At 39.9% G+C, this 17212-nt stretch overlaps 1 protein-coding gene across 1 annotated transcript in view; it reads right to left on the bottom strand.

Annotated features, from left to right (window-relative positions):
• The window catches only part of PUM3 (pumilio RNA binding family member 3), a 41216-nt gene extending 25774 nt beyond the window's left edge, over positions 1-15442 (bottom strand). Inside the window, exons 1-7 of the mRNA XM_050762016.1 lie at positions 15327-15442; positions 8256-8347; positions 6987-7205; positions 3859-3994; positions 3185-3260; positions 1069-1162; positions 740-806 (exon numbers count right to left, since the gene is read on the bottom strand). Of these exons, the coding sequence (XP_050617973.1) occupies positions 740-806; positions 1069-1162; positions 3185-3260; positions 3859-3994; positions 6987-7205; positions 8256-8337 (674 nt within the window). The 5' untranslated portion in view covers positions 8338-8347; positions 15327-15442. The remainder of the gene's footprint in view (positions 1-739; positions 807-1068; positions 1163-3184; positions 3261-3858; positions 3995-6986; positions 7206-8255; positions 8348-15326) is intronic.
• Positions 15443-17212: the final 1770 nt, after the last annotated feature.

The raw sequence follows: 17212 nt of genomic DNA, 5'->3' as shown, positions 1-17212 counted from the left end.
GACAAGTACTAATTCCACTTAATTTAGGAAATTCTCCCACGTTGACATTTTCTAACCCACTAACCCTGTATCAGTCTACGCACCCACCACCCCCTCCCCACTCTCTACCCTCTTAATACTGGTGGCTAATTACAAGCTAATTATTCTATCTCTCTTCTTCCAGAGGATCAAGATAAACATTCACAAATCATCCATCATGCAATATTATTTTTACTATGCTACAGTACCAGTCTACTTCAAAAGCGCTTATTTGTTGCTCACTCTGTCTTTGTGACAGAACTGCCTCTTCTTTTGATGGAAGTCCCCACTTGAACTCCCCCTGCATATACTGTGTTTACTGGATGACAAGAAGACAGACATATAGACAGGAACACAGATGGAGAGACAGCCAAAAAGATGGACATGTGGAGGGGGAGGACTTAGAATAGGGCCCAGCATCTTTTGAATGCCAACAAATCAGAAGGTGAGGGTATACCTTCATCAAAGTCATACATCTCAAGGAGATTTGCAAGACATCTCTCATGTATCTTTTTAGGAATGAAGGCAGTACCATAATTCTACATTAATTTCAATAATTGTATTAAAGATGATACTCTCTAGAAACAACACAAGCATCTGCTGAGAGCCATTACTATTACTTATAAAGACCACAGACTTCCTATTTCACATCTGAGCACAGTTGGAAACTATGCCTTCAAAAGACAAACAAAAAATGTATTTTATAAATAAAACAACTTACCCATACATGAGAAATTTCTTAACAATATTTCTGGAATATTTGGCTTTACTTAATTCAACCAAATCATCTGAAAAACAAAAATACATTACAATGACTTCGAGATCTCATTTCAGTTCTCTGGAAACAAAGGGAGGAACTAAATAAATGCACAATCCTGGAAACACAAATAATTCTCAATTTGTCCCAGGCAAGGAAAAAATAAAAACAAAAAAGGATCTGGAGAAGACACACCTAAACAAAAACTGTTTTCTAGACAGTCTTGGGTATTTTAAGAGAAAACAAGTGACTTACTGCAAATGATAACATAATCTTCAGTATGTAATAAATACCTCGCAATTCTTCAAAAGCCTGTTTTCTCTGTTCTTCATTACCATACTGAATGTAACACTGGATCACACGAGTTGAATCATGTGCAAATGCAATCTGTAGGAAAAAGTCTGAGTTAGACTAATTCTCTTTTGAGAGTCATGTTTCTCATTAATTTATCGTGACCTCTTCTGGAATTTCTTGTGAGAAAATAGGTAGTCTTCATGGATAAAATCAAACCTAGATTACTGAGAACTACTTGTTTTAATTACCCAGAACATCATTCTTTTGTTTTGAGGCCTACCATATTTGATAGGTACAATTAATAATGACATTGAGGCAAGGATAAATTAAACCATTCTGCAATACTCCTCTCATTATAATTAAAACCTAACCAATCCAAACCATCTGATGATTATACAGACTATAACTTCTCATTTCTTTGATAGTTACTGTCCCTAAAAGGGAAATATTTGTTTAAAAGGTCTATTACCCTATGACTTTTATATAAGTGATCTAAGAATGTTTGGCTTTGACAACCAGAAGTATATCCGTAAGATGAATCTAAACGTCTTCCTAAAGAAATAAATATAACTATATCCATACACACTGGCAATTATAAGCTAATCATTCATTTGTCACATTTTCATGATAATTCCTGCACATATAGCCAGTTATATTTCTAGAAGAGTTGCTGTGTTTCGAATCTGATTCTCTAATCCATTCCTCCTCACGACTGCTGGAAGGACCCACTGGTCAATTTTCTAGAGCAACCTCCACAAATCATCCATCATGCAAAATTATTTTTACTATGCTACAGTACCAGTCTACTTCAACAGTGCTTATTTGTTGCTCACTCTGTCTTTAAAGTTTTTTAATTCCAACAAATCAGAAGGTGAGTGTATACCTCCATCAAAGTCATAAATTTCAAGATTTGTAAGACATCTCTGAATATCTTTTAAAAAATTAAGGCTGTTTTTGTGTATATATTGAGCATCTATTTTATAAGCAACATAACTGCCTTAAACATAGTGTTCGTATTTATATCTCAAAGCAATCATAAGAATGAGATAAGAATGAGCTGTCATTATTCCCACTTTACAGATAAGGGGAGTAAAGTTTCGAGAAGGAACTCGCTACCTCTGTTACCCTAAGGAAGAATCTTTACTTCTCTGAGTCCCAAATACATCAAATATATAACACGGATGATAACATATGGTAAATGACAATGCATGTCCTGGTTAACACAATTCCTAACCTATAGTAAATAATAAATAGGTTATTGTTATTATTCAAAGGCACACATATTTTAAGCAGCCCAGCCAGGATCTGAACACCAAACTCACTTCTAAGACCATGGTCACACAGCTGTGACCTCAGGGTAGTTGAGAAAGAATCCTGAGTGAAATATTTATAAGCTGCCAGAGCTGAGGGGGCAGTTCTATTGTAAAAAGATCCTGCTGAATTTATAAGAAAGCAGCAGCTGATGACTTGCTATTTTCCTTCAAGAGGTAATATAGCATCTGGTTAGATCTATGCATCTGACTTGGCAAATGCTGCCCCCCTAGGTGCCGTAAAACTATGAGAATCTGTTGTCTTCCAAGCCATTATGTATTAATCCAAATGCACAAGAGTCACTGGAAATTTATTACAAAACCGGATTAAGCATCAACAATGAAAACTACTTTAGAATTCTCAAATGATTATATTTTAGTTAAAGATCTTTGCATGATGTTTACAAAAGCATGGAGGAAAAGAAAGAAGTAATATGTTCACATCACAAATATAAAAAAGTTGGCAACTGAGAACATACTAAATTATATGGAGTTTAGAACAAGACATTTAAGCAAATACTACTGAACTAGTAACTTCTCAAGATAACTTTAAGGGAACACCGGCTTATTTTAAGAATTATTTAAAAATGACACAGCCAACTGATAATCTTTGCAAAACTCTCCAGCAGTAAGGTCGCTCACTTTTAAATTTTTGTGTAGTTCAGTGTTATGGAAGGTATTTAAAACTTTTGGTCAAATACACCGGAAACAATGACAGGATCACCTGTCATGAATGGTCAGCTACTCCTCAGAGTGAGGCAATTTCAATCGTTTAAAACGGCAACAATGAGTATGTCCTACTTACAGTTTTAATTTTCCCTTGAATCAACTTCTGCAAATCACTCATTAACTTTACTCTTTTTTCTTTGTCACAGTCTTTTCTACAAATGAGAAAAGGAAACACAGTTTAAGTAAAGAAGTTATTTTAAACACACAAAATTAAAAACCATACCAGTATATGTTCTCCAAGTTCAGCATGATTTTCTTTTCTACAGCAGCAAACCTCTGACATTAAAATTACTATTCCAGAGCAGCCAGACAAAAGTAATTTTCTCAAAGGCAGAAACTCATCTCAAAAGGTGTAATTTTATGTATCAATCCAAATCTTAACAGCCAGAACTTCAGAAGTAAAAAAAAATAATAATAAAACAAATCTAAGATAACAAATACTGAAGTATCTCAAAACCTAGCTGATAAGAAATTATCCTTCATTTTCTCAGAAATCTCTCAGGAAGAATGTCAAATTTATTTCAACCTCATACATTTTCATAAGCATATCCGATGCCATCGTAATGATTCTACACACTTCTGCAACGGGCAGATATCCAAGTACTGATGTCTCTACTGGGCTGTCATGAGGACGCCCTCAATAACCCAAGTGCTACGTCATTTATTTTAGGACATCTCCCTATTTACAAGGTACACTGACTTCTCCACTGTCGCAAAGGGACTAACAAAGACATCTTTAGGTAGAATTACCTTCTTAAAATCTCCCAAATCTGCTTTGCCCGAACAACAATGTCATAGTTGGTTTTATCACTGAGTTGTCTGCTTTGCTTCAGTTCTTTCTTCTTCTTTTTGAAGTCATCCCATTTAGGTTTCTTGGCTGCTGATTCTAGTTATTATAGAAATTATTTTCAATTACATTTAACATTCTAAGTGTCATAAACCAACACAAATTAGGTATAAAGGGCAATCACTAATCAGGATCAATGCCCATTCTGGAAGCTAGAAAGGGGAACACACCATTCCCCATATATACTTTGCTTTCTGAGCAGTTTGTACATTTTACATTTGTTACATTGAAATCTTTAATTCTTCTAACAGGATACCTATTAAGAGAAAAGGACATTAAAAGAATTACAAAAGTAACTAAAATATTTTAAATATCTTTTCAATTGTGAAATAAACTTCTGCTTTTTAAGATTAAGATCATTGGACTTAGGGTATAGTCAACTTTCAATGAAAACAAAAATTAGTCCAAATGAAAACAGGAAAAACAACTTCGAAAATTCACTGTTCTGAGTGCTGTTCTATATTAATTCACTTATTTCTTAAAACAACTCCAAGAAGTATTAATATTACCCTCCCTTCCACGGTGGGGAAAAAGAACTAAGCAGTTGAGATCTCTATCTGAGGCCACACAACCTGCTAGAATTAGGATTCAAACCTAGAAACAGTGCTCTGCTATCATAGTCATGACAATGAACAACCAAAATTTCCAAGTTCGCCACAAACAGTGATACTATTAAAGTCGAATATCTTTCTACCACCACTTTTTTGTCTTCAAAATCCAAGTAACTTACCAATGGAACTAATGATGCCAAACAAAGAACAGCTTACTAAAATGGGTATTATTTACATGAGTATCCTGCACGGAATCCTTTGGGGGAGTCACTTCTAACTATCTCCCTTTCTCTTGAAAAACTGGGAAAAATGCAAAAAAGAAAAGAAAAAGCCCTATAAAACCAAAACCTAGTTATAACCACTGATTATTTTCCTCTTACTTTTTCTCCATGCATGTTTTAATCTTTAAAAACTCAAAATGTGGCCGGCTCATGCCTGTAATCCCAGCACTTTGGAAGGCTGAGGAAGAAGAATCACTTGAGACCAGGAGTTTGAGACCAGCCTGCGCGAAATAGTGAGACCCTGTCTCCACGAAAAAATTAAATTAAAAAATTAGCCGGATGTGGTGGTACACGCCTGCAGTTCCAGCTACTTGGGAGGCTGAGGCAGGAGGATCACTTGAGTCCAGGAGGTCGAGGACACAGTGAGCCATCATCACGCCATTGCACTTCACAGTCTGGGCAACAAAGTGTGACCCTATCTCAAAAAAGAAAAAAATTCAGAATCTGCATTCACTGAACATGATTATGTTTTCTCATGAAATTAACATTCCTCAATAACATAATTTCTAATGGCTATCCAATATACTACAATGTATTTATTATTCCCTTATTGTTTACTTATATATTCCCTGCCTGGTAATACAAAAGATTATAGGCAACAGAGGGCGTATTTACCATTATATTAACATGATATCTTCTACTATACAATAGAGGATATTCTGATCCAGGGCTAATTTAGTTCCATAAATATTTGGGTACCCTTGACATATATCATGTTAGGCTGCGATACATTTATCAATGTGGGGGTTGTCTAGTATCCAATCTCTCATCTTATTCTATCAGTCTAGTTACTGATATAAAAATATGAGAAAATGATATCAAGAGTCCCATTTTGAGATATCAGGAACATATCTCCCATAGCAAAAGAAATCATGGCTTTTCTCACATCAGTGTGAGAAATTAGTGCATATGTGTTTAAAATGCAGGCATCAAAAACTCCACTAGAGAAAGTAATATTTGGGATCTATTAGAGAGGCTAGGTAAGAGAAAGTATAAGAGAGCTAGAAGAGAAACTACTGGCAATGGGGGAGGAGGAAGATGAGGGAGAAAGAAAAAATGAAAAGAGAAGAGCGAGACTGAGCATGAAAAGATCCTACATCCCTAATGGCAAACAATGGCACTTCCCCTCCTTCCTCTCTCCCCACCTCCGTCTTAAGGCTGCTGTCCCTCTGGTAAGCAGCCCTTAGGCAGGGTAAAAAGCAAGCACCAGGACTAGGGGATGGCACTGAGAAAACCATCCCCAGTGGTCTCAGCTGGCAACAAAGGAGCAGTGTAAGACATGCTGTGCTGGAGAAAAAGAGAATAAAAGGCACCAGAAAAATTCTCAGGATGTTGCAAAGGAAGTAATGATACGACAATCCACATAACCTGGAACTGCTTGTTTGAGATCAATGCAGGACAATGCACAACAGAGGAATGTTACACAATAGAGAGCAAAGCTCTGGGTTAGAAATGACCCACTGAACATCGTCACAGAGACGGGCAGTTTGTTTCAACAGACAAGCAGGAGACCTGCCAAAACCTCCAATCAGTAAGCAACTTGTCCTGAACCAATTAAAATCAAATCTGTCATGTGTGCACGACACCTTCTCTGGAACTACCATGGATCTGTGCGATCAGATGGGTTATTGTATTAGTCTGGCCTAAGCTCTGTGAAGGCAGGGTCTGTATGTTTCTTGCTCACCAAAGCATCCTTAACCAAGGATGACACTTAGCTGGGGACAGACTGATTCTTTAAAGCCAGATTCTATGATGATTAGTTGGGGCCTGTATCCTTACTGATTGTGCGTGTGTGTGTGTGTGTGTGTGTATGTGTTTTGCCCTATCTTCTGGTGCAATGCATAGAAAACTCAAATACTCGTTGAATGAATGAATCAATTTTAGCTTATAGAAAGAAACATTTTATTGAGGTTCCACTGTACAAAGCCATTATAATTTAGCTTAACTTCATGGCTAAGGTAATTCACAAAAGGGCTAAGAAATAAAAAACTCCAAGCACCAGAGGGAAATTCTGAGCATGAAAGATGCTCTGTTGTTTGTTTAAGCCATCTACCTGTCCCAAAATGTTACCTGCCAAGGAATAAGAATGTGAGGTCTCTAATGCACCTCCAGAGTCCCTATGCACAATGAATGGGTTCAGGCACTAGGTCAGGCAGGGCAAGGATCTGCAAAGACCATGCTGAACAAATCAGTACTTACCATCGCTTTTACCATCTGGCTGGAATTTTCTCTTCTTGTTGAATTTATTTGCCTGCTGGAATTTGTTCTTTGGTGATTTGTCCCCTTGCTGCTTATTCTTGAACTGCTTCACACCCTTTTTCCCAGGTTTTGTGATACTTTTCTCAAAGTTCCTAGATGTAATTTTAGGTCCACCTTCTTTAGCAACTTTTCTTGGAAACGTCTTTGAAGAACCAGAATCTAGTGACAATAATAATTACAAGTTCAATGATTCTGGGCCCAAATCTCTTGTATCCATGGGATTATATCCATTACAGAAAATTACGTTCTTTAATCCTAATACCTTGTCTTACTCTCAGATACGCAACATACAGCCTTTTGAGTAGAACTGTATTTAAACAATCAAAACAAAATTAAAAAATTATTTCCTTGATTATAAAACTAATACAGGTTCATGACAAAACAAAACAAAACAAAAACCCAAGAGTAGAGAAATGTAAAATAAAAGCTACCCATGATTCTACCACTAAACACTGGTGTCAGTTTGGTATGTTTCTCTAGTTTTAAGCATATAGCAAAGCTATTATTTATATACCTTTGTATTCTGCTTTAATGATGGTCTACACAGAATTTTCAAGAGTTCAATAACATAAAAGAAGTCTAAGAATAAAATGAATATTCTTGAAACTTGGAAAGTATAACATAAGGACATCTAAAATGTTAATCTGAAAATTTTCTAGTTTTAAGAAAATAAAATTTTAAAGTCTACAATAAAATTATTTAATAAAAACTTTTAGTCAAGAAGATACAAATTAGTACCTTACAAATGAGATACAAACAGCAATGGCTTTATTTTAAGGAAACAGTCATTTGTACAGTTCCCTGACTTTTCTATTTTACAATACTGACACCTGATGGAATAATAAAGACATCACCATTATAAATTCTGAACCTAAAAGTATTTGGCTTACGAGCAGTATGTATTAAACAGTCCTAATTTATCAAATGTTAAAATAAAACGTATGGTGAACTAGTGTGAATAAAATGATGCAACAGCAGTAACAACTGAGATAAGGAGTCTTTCATGAGTAAGGCATTCCTCAATTATTCTGGCAATTTCTTAAGTGTCTAAATGTTATGAGCAACATGTTAACTCATACACAATAACACATACTTCTTCCTACTATTTTAATCCTAATCCTAGCCAATGAATACAGATTGAAATTTACTACCTGCCTTCCCATCCCCCAACTATAATAGCCAAACACCCACAAGGGAAGCATATCTTACCACTATTTTTATGAAATCTGTTTTTTTCTTGTGATGTCTTTGTACTCTTTCCTGTGAATTGCTTTTTCCCTTTGACTTCCATTGTAGCAACTCTGGAAAATCAAAACCAAAACAATCACTGCAGTTCTCTTCATCAAATAAGAGCTGTTACATAGTCACTGCCGCATTTAGTCCTTCAGTCTACAAATACAATACAAATCACCCAGACATAGAATGGGCAACTAATTAAATCCAGCAATTATGCAATCACTGCCTCAGATTTTAAAACTGAAAATGAACAAGGTATCAATAGAAAAACTAGGAACAACACACACTCTGGCCAGTGTTTGATGTATCTGGAGGCAACACTTCACTTCCACAATAGTACTGGCTAAAAATAGACCACGATTGACACTAAGTATAATACGCATCAGAGTTTGCATTTTGTAACCTGGGAAGACTAGAGGATGAGTAACTGACAAAATTATCTCTTGATTTCTTGGAGCCTAAAAAGCCAGGAACAAACAATAGGCTGCACATACCACTACATGCATTTAATATAAGAAAATAAAGGATTATCTGAAAGATTCCTATGTGATCCAACATAGCTAAAACAAAGATTAGCATCCAGTGTTTAATTTGTGATTGTTTTAGAGGCAGCCAAGTAATTGGCAGTGAACTCCAAAATAAGATCATGTTGAAATAGTTAATATTTCATTGAAAGGAATCTGTCTAATAGGAGCTTTATAGGCTACTGAGACACCATGGTGCACAGGATAAACAAGTTATAATCCCTCAACTACCCAAGGTCCCTGAAAGCAACGGAACAGATCAAGAGCAAAAGCCATTTGGCTCATTTCTCCACTTTCCAAAGTTGGACGATCAACTCATTTGAAAGCTGACTCTAAACAGCAGATGTTAGTGATCCCCAGACAACAATAGATATATCTAGATTAGAATTGCCCATTCAATAACTAATTCTCAGGATATTAGCATAAGAGAAAACAAGGGTTCGGGGATAAAATATATTTGGGAAACAGTAAGTTACATGACAACAATCAGTCTGTAAGAAAAGGCTTTTCAGATTCTTTAATTTGCTAATATAAACGATCAATTGTCAAGCAAAGGCTAAAAGGATGCAGGATTTTCCAACTCCAGTTGAACCACTTTTTCCTGGAACATCACAAGGGAACAGCAGAGTTCCAAGGAGCACTCTGAAAAGCGCTGTTCCAATCTTGACTTTTCTAATGATTTTGAAAAATGGACAGCCCCCGAATTACTCGGCTTCCTTGGGGCATTTAGAACTGAAGGGTCACATTATTACTTAGCTATGTCCATCATAACGTGTCCGGAATTGGTGGGTTGCTTGGCTTCACTGACTTCAAGAATGAAGCCGCAGACCCTCGTGGTGTTACAGTTCTTAAAGATGGTGTGTCCTGAGTTTGTTCCTTCAGACGTTCAGATGTGTCTGGAGCCTCTTCCTTCTGGTGGGTGGTCTCGCTGTCAGGAGTGAAGCTGCAGACCTTCGTAGTGAGTGTTACAGCTCTTAAAGGCAGCAAAGGCAGCGCGTCTGGAGTTGTTCATTCTTCCCAGTGGTCTCGCTGGCTTTAGGAGTGACGCTGCAGACCTTCGCAGTCAGTGTTACACCTCATAAAGGCAGCGTGGACCCAAAGAGTGAGCAGCAGCAAGATTTATTGCAAAGAGCGAAAGAACAAAGTTTCCACAACGTGGAAAAAGACCCGAGCCGGTTGCCGGGGGCTGGGGCAGCCTGCTTTTATTCCCTTATCTGGCCCCACCCACATTCTGCTGAACAGTACATTTTACAGAGAGCTGATTGGTCTATTTTACAGGGAGGTGATTGGTCCATTTTGACAGCGTGCTGATTGGTGTGTTTACAATCCTTGAGCTAGACAGAGAGTCACAGAGTGCTAGTTGGCTAGATACAGAGTACCAATTGGTATATTTACAAACCTTGAGCTAGACAGAGTGCTCACTGGTGTATTTATAAACCCTGAGCTAGACAAAGAGTGCTGATTGGTGCATTTACAATCCTTGAGCTAGACACAGAGTCACAGAGTGCTAGTTCTCCAAGTCTCCACTAGGTTAGCTAGAGTACCAATCGGTGTATTCACACACCCTGAGCTAGACACATATAGTGCTGACTGGTGTATTTACAAACCCTGCGCTAGACTCAGAGTGCTGATTGGTGCATTTACAATCCTTGAGCTAGACACAGAGTCATAGAGTGCTAGTCCTCCAAGTCTCCACTAGGTTAGCTAGATACAGAGTACCAACTGTTGTATTCACAAACCCTGAGCTAGACACAGAGTGCTGATTGGTGCACATATGATGGATCCTCCGGCTAGATATAAAAGTTCTCCAAGTTCCCATCCAGTTCAGGAGCCCAGCTGGCTTCACCCAGTGGATCCTGCATGAGGGGGGCGGGGGGCTTCAGGCAGAGCTGTCCACCAGTCCCTAGCCGCGCCTGCACTCCTCAGCCCTTGGGCCGTCTATGGCACCCGGCGCTAGGAAGCAGGGAGTGGCGCCCATAGGGGAGGCTCGGGCCGCAAGGGAGTCCACCGCGGCGGGGGGCGGGGGCTCAGACACAATGGGCTGCAGGTCCTGAGCCCTGCCCCGTGGGGAAGCAGATAAATCCTGCGAGAATTTGAGGAGAATTTTAGTGCAGCGCCAACCAGCCGCACTGCTGGGGGACCCGGCGCAACCTCCTCCGCAGCTGCTGGCCCGGGTGCTAAGCCCCTCACTGCCTTGGGCCGGTGGAGCTGGCCGCTGAGCCTGCGCGGCGCCCGCCGGAACTCGCGCTGGCATGCTCGCGCTGGCCCCTGAGCACACTGTTCGCAGCCCCGGTTCCCGCCCACGCCTCTCCCTCCATAACTCCCAGTAAGCAGAGGGAGGCGGCTCTGGCCTCAGCCAGCCCAGAGGGGGGCTCCCACGGTGCCATGGCAGGCTGAAGGGCTCCTCAAGCGCCGCCAGAGTGGACGCCAAGGCCGAGGCGGCGCTGAGAGTGAGGGCTCCTAGCACATTATCACCTCTCAATGACCATACCTGCATCTCTTAGCTCTTGTATGCCATGTAGTTTTATAAGAATCCATTCATTTACATGTTTTCTCTATATTTTTGTTCTAATTTTTATATTGAAATAATTTTAGCTTTACAAAAGAGTTGACAAGATACACAGTTCACATATACCCTTTTCCCAGCTTCCCCTAATGTTAACATACAATACTATTAACTAAGCTACAGAGTTGAGTTGGAGTTTACCAGTTTTTCCACTAATATCCTCTTTCTGTACCAGGATACACTGATTCTGGCCATCAAGTTTCCTTTGTATTTTGTAGAATATTCCTCATTTGGGGTTTGCCTGATGTTGTCTCATGATTAGGCTAAGGCTACACATTTTTTGGAAGACTACCAGAGGTCAAGCTTTCTTCTGGTAGTACTCTACCAGGAGGTACATGACATTAACATGACTTATTACTGTTTATGTTAACCGTGTTCACTTGGTCAAAGCAGTGTTTTCCAGGTTTCTCCACTATAAAGTTGCCACTTTAACCTTTCCATCTTTATTAGATCCAAGCCACAAGTCCAGCCCAAACTCAGAGGAAAATTAAGCTCCACTTCCCAGAAGGAGGGGTCTAAAGAATCCAGACATATGCTAAACTACCACAGCAATTAATAAACATTTTAGACAAGATGTTTGGAGAATATGTAGACATCCTATGTCCTCCTAAGTTTTACCTGCTAACTTTAGCATTTGTTGGTAGATTTTGGCTGCAGCAATTACTGCGTTTAAGTGGTGATCTTCTATTTCTCTTATTACTTTTACCTTTGTTATTCTGAACTTTTCTGTAGGGAAGACTTGTCCCATCTTTTCTATTTACTTATATCATATAGTCTCAGATATTTATTTCATTCCTCGGTTATAATCCACTACCATTGTTATTTTGTTGCTCAAATAATTCTAGCTCCAGCCAGTGGGAAGTTTTTCAGGTTGCTTCTGTGTCCTTTTGACATGGCCCATCTGTTTTGTTTTGTTTTTTAAAGCACACCCTTATTTTGTGGCACTAACTCCAGGTTCATTCTGTATTTTCCTTAAACTAGCCCTGAAATTAGCCACTTCTCCAAGGAATCCTGGTTCCTTTCTTTAAGAATGGTATTTAAAAACCATGATCTGAGTGCTAGGTGTGCTTGTTGTCACTGAGGTGTCCCTGTTTCTACGTCCCTTCAGCAGACAGATTCAGGAAACACACATATGTACATTAACCTATGCATATGCACATACCTATATTTATTTTTATATCTATTAAAATAACATGAAGCTCATACTAATGTTTCCAAATCTAATCAAGCACCACAGATTTTATTCTAGGCATCTCCTCTTGCTCATTTGTACGTTCTTTCTCTGACAGTGAGCAACCTGCTTCCCACCATCTACAATTTATTTATACGTATGTTCAACCCTACTATACATGTATACTTTCAGAACTGCTAACCTGTACCTCATGAGAAATAAATTTACAATGACGATACAGTGTTGAAGTACAATTCTTTTTTGTATCCATTCAAAACACTTCCAGAGTTACTTAGAGGCTTGCATGGTGGCTCACGCCTGTAATCCCAGCACTTTGGGAGGCTGAGGCAGGTGGATTACATGAGGTCAGGAGTTCAAGACCAAACCCTGTCTCTACTAAAAATAAAAAAAATTAGCTGGGCGCAGTGGTGGTGCACACATGTAATCCCAGCTACTCAGGGGGCCGAGGCAGGAGAATCACCTGAACCCAGGAGGTGGAGGCTGCAGCAAGCTGAGATTGTGCCACTAAACTCCAGCCAGGGCAACAGAGTGAGACTCTGTTTCAAATGTTAAGCTACCATAGCAATTAATAAACATTTTAGACAAGATATTTGGAGAATATGTAGACATCCTACCTCCTCTTAAGTTTTACCTGTTAACTTTAGCACTCAAGTCGGTGGATTCTGCCTGTAGCAATTACTGCTGCAGGCAAAAAAAAAAAAAAAAAAAAAAAAAAAAAAAAAAAAAAAAAAAGCTACTTAGATCAGCCCTTCACTCTCTTTAGTGAAGTTATATGTTTATAATATAGCTTAATTGATTGGTCACAGTCAGCATTGCATCCCCAGAAATGCTGGCAGATTTATTAAATGTGCATATAGTCAAGTTTACTCCTTCTGGTGTATAATTCTATGGGCTTCAACAAATGGCTGAGTCATGCATCCTCTACCACAGTATCTCACAGAAAAGTCTTGTCACTCTAGAAAGTCCCTTGGTACACCTCCTTTGTAATCAACTCCTTCCCTCTTCCCTGACTGCCAATGATTAGGTTTTCATGCCCATTTTGTCTTTTCCAGAATGTCATTCATATACATGGAATCATACAATATGTAACTTTTTGGGTCTTGCTTCTTGCACTCGGCAAAATGCAATTTGCTTTGCTCAGGGACCCTGTACCTTGATAATCAATCATCACATTCCATAGTGTCTCTCAGAATTGGCCCCTCTTTTTCCTTTCCCTCTATTACCCCATTCTGGCTCCTGTTAGCTCTTGCTCAGTTTTGTTTAGATCTAATATGCTTTGATCCACTTTCTGCTGCCTGATTAATCTTCCACTAGCACACCTATTTCATGTCATTTCCATGCTCCAATAGCTTCAAAGCTTTCCCACTGCCTTCAGGAAAAAGTTCCAACTCAGGCATTCACAGCCATTCAAAATGTGGTCTTAATTCACCCCACCCATCAACACCACACAGAAGTCAATCTTTCTCATTATTCTTTATCTGAATAGTGAAGTTTAAAGCCATTCTCTCTGCCAACACAATTCCTACCCATCCTTCAAATTCAGTTTAAATGACATTTTCTTATAGGCCAACCTCTAAATGTCAGCATTCCTCAAATCTTTGTCTCAGGGAACGTCCATTCTCTCTCCACACTTCTCCCTAGATGGTCTTATCCAATCTCCTGGCTTTTTATGCTGAGTGCTCCCAAATCATGTCTCCATTATGAACTTCTCCTGGGGCTCCAAACTTGTGTATAACTGCTTATCTGATACCTCTAATTACGTGTCTAACAGGCACCTTACCCTTAATATGTCTAAAACATACTTCTCTTATGTTGTTCTCTATGTTATTCTTGTTTGTCCCACAGACAACAAGATACTATTTTTCCCTGCCCCACTGTCCCCTATCTCAACCAATGGCACATCATCTATTTTACTGCTCAAGTAAGAAACCTGAGTTACCCTTGACATTTTCCTCTCTCTTGTCTGCCACACTGAACCATAAGTTAGTTCTCTTAAATGCCCCTTAAGTCACCACCCTAATGCAAACTATTATCAATACAATCTCTTGAGCTTCCAAATTAAATACATCTTCTAAAGAGAACCAGGGCCTATTCATTATTCTCACTTGCTTATAAGCCTTCAATGTTTTCTACACATGGTAATAGCAACGGAAATGTTTTCCTACTGTATAGAAAAAAAAATCCCCATCATGTCCTTCAAGGCCCTACAGAACCTAGTTCCACTCTATCCCAATAACTTTATCTTGTACTCCAACTGTACTCCTTCCTAGCTCCCATCTCAGAGACTTAGCCGATTATTGCCTCTGCTTGAAGTACTCCCCGAGTTTCCAGATCTCCGGGTGGCCTCTCGCCATGCTTTAGATCTCCGCTTAAAGATCACTTCTTCAGACTCCACTATCTCCCAACTCAGCTTCCAGTTCGTTTCCTCCCAGCACTTATAATCTGCGTACATTCAGGTACACCACCTAGTACTGGAGTTGGTGTTTGTGAAACAGCACAGACAGGCTGATCAGGCCGAGCACGGGCTGGGATTCTAGAGTGAAGCTAGTCCAATCTAAACCAGCACGCAAGGCAACGTGGTGGGAGAGAGGTCGGAGCTCCGCCCTCCTCGCCAGGTTCCAATCAGTCCCAAACTCCTAGTCCAGAAAGAGGCCACAGGAGACTGCCCAGTGGACAGCAGCCCCGAGAGACCTTTCCGACTTCCAGCGCCCGGTAGGGCGCGAACCCCTCGTAGGAGCGACCGCTGAGCCGGCCACACTCACCGCACACGTGGGACAGAAGCAAGTTGCGCAGCGGATCCCGACCGCGGCTCCGCTTCCGCTTCCTTGCCTTGCTCCGCCCCCGGACCGCTTTTTTTCAACTTCCGCGGCGGATCAGTGACTAAGAGGTGGAGCTTACCAGGCAATACAAAAATTCGGAGTTTCTATTGGTCCACTGCTGTTATGCCCCCTCTTGAGGAGCGAGTATTTTGGCCCTTGAAAGGATCCGTCGGTCAGAGGACGCGACAACGGTCACGAGAAAATGACGTCATTAACCCTGTCGCTTCCGTGCTGGAAAGAAAGGGAGATCTCTTGCGAGGTCGAACAGGCTGCTGAAGGAGAGACTTGGCCGGCGCGGTTAATAAGAGGCCTGAATCCCGTAGCCTGAACAAATATTGAAGTAGCTAGTTTCTAAAGTGTGTTAATTTGCATACTTCCTGAGCAGTCCAGTGTGGAGGATAAAAGGGGTATCGTGAATCGGTTTGAATTGTAATCCCGTTTTTTTCACTTGCTAGCTGTGTGGCTCTGGGAAAATTACAAAATTTTTCTGATCCTTGGCTTCCTGATCAATAAAATAGAAATAATTAAGTTACACGTGCAAAGCGCTTAGCATGGGACGCTCTCAATAAATGTTTGCCATTTTTAATGTCTGCTCGTGCCTGGAAAGTGCTGTTATTGCACTTTATACTTCAGGAAATAAAATTGTGGTTAGGATATATGCCCCATTTTCCAGATGAAGAAACTGACACCACAAACTTGGTCGTGTCAAACAACAGGATTTTATTCTGTAACAGTTCTAGAGGCAAGAATTCCAAAATCAAGCTGTTGGCAGAGCCCTGCACCTTTTCAAGGCTCTAGGGGAGATTCCTTTGCTTCTTCAGCTTCTGATGGTTCCAGGCGGTCCGTGGCTTGTTGTTGCATGGCTCCAATCTCTGCCTGTCTTCTAATGGCCTTCTCCTGTGCCTGTGTTACCTCTCTGTGTTTTTAGGACACTGAACGTTGAATTTAGAGTCCACGGGGATAATCCAAGATCATCTCATCTGGAGGTCCTTAATTTAATCACATCTGCAAAGGCCCTTTTCCCAAATAAGGTCACTTTCACATGTCCTGGGAGTTAGGACATAGACATACTTTTGGAGATTATTCAACCCACTACATCGGAAAAGTTGAGAACTGGCACTTGATCCCAGGTGCCAGACTTCAGATTTTACTATCTTCCAACTTACTCCGTTTTCTGGCCACTAAGGAGTTAGAGTTGAAACTGGCAATTTAGTAGACTGTATGCTTCTTGATGACAGGGGCCATCATTACTTTCCAGGCACTTATCTCACTATTCAGCACATAGATATTTGATAATTTCTTGTTGTCTGCCTTAACTGTTACTAGTTTGTTTACATTTCAGCTCACTTAAGTCTCATAAGAACAGTTTTAAATAGGTCTTTTCTCATTTTACAGAGAAAGGCAAAACATAGTAGCTTTGGTCCAGTGAGCCTGACTCTAAACTCAACGTGGCTGCCTCTGTACTGCTTTCAATAATTCAGTAAATGCTAAGAGAATACGGAACAGCAATTGCAGGAGGCCCATCAGCAGTGCCTTTTGGGCAAATAGCATAGTAGTGGGGATAATAGACACCTTGAAACACCTGAAGAGTAAATGCTGGCCAAAAAGAAAAAAAAAATTACAAAATACACGCTAGCACACAATCCTGGAAAGGGGTACGTTTGTCTTTTCAACTCGACAGATAGCAGCACCCCATATCCTTGAAGATAGGTCCATATAGTTGCCTTAAGCATCTACACCAAAACCCTACTATTTATTTGCTTTTTCACCAGGGAGGGAGAAAAAATGTTATCACATACCAAAGCCATTGATTATTATTAAAAACGTTT

Source organism: Macaca thibetana, chromosome 15 (genome assembly GCF_024542745.1).
Source record: "Macaca thibetana thibetana isolate TM-01 chromosome 15, ASM2454274v1, whole genome shotgun sequence".
Classification (NCBI taxonomy): domain Eukaryota; kingdom Metazoa; phylum Chordata; class Mammalia; order Primates; family Cercopithecidae; genus Macaca; species Macaca thibetana.
This window is presented reverse-complemented; position numbering and strand designations above follow the sequence as displayed.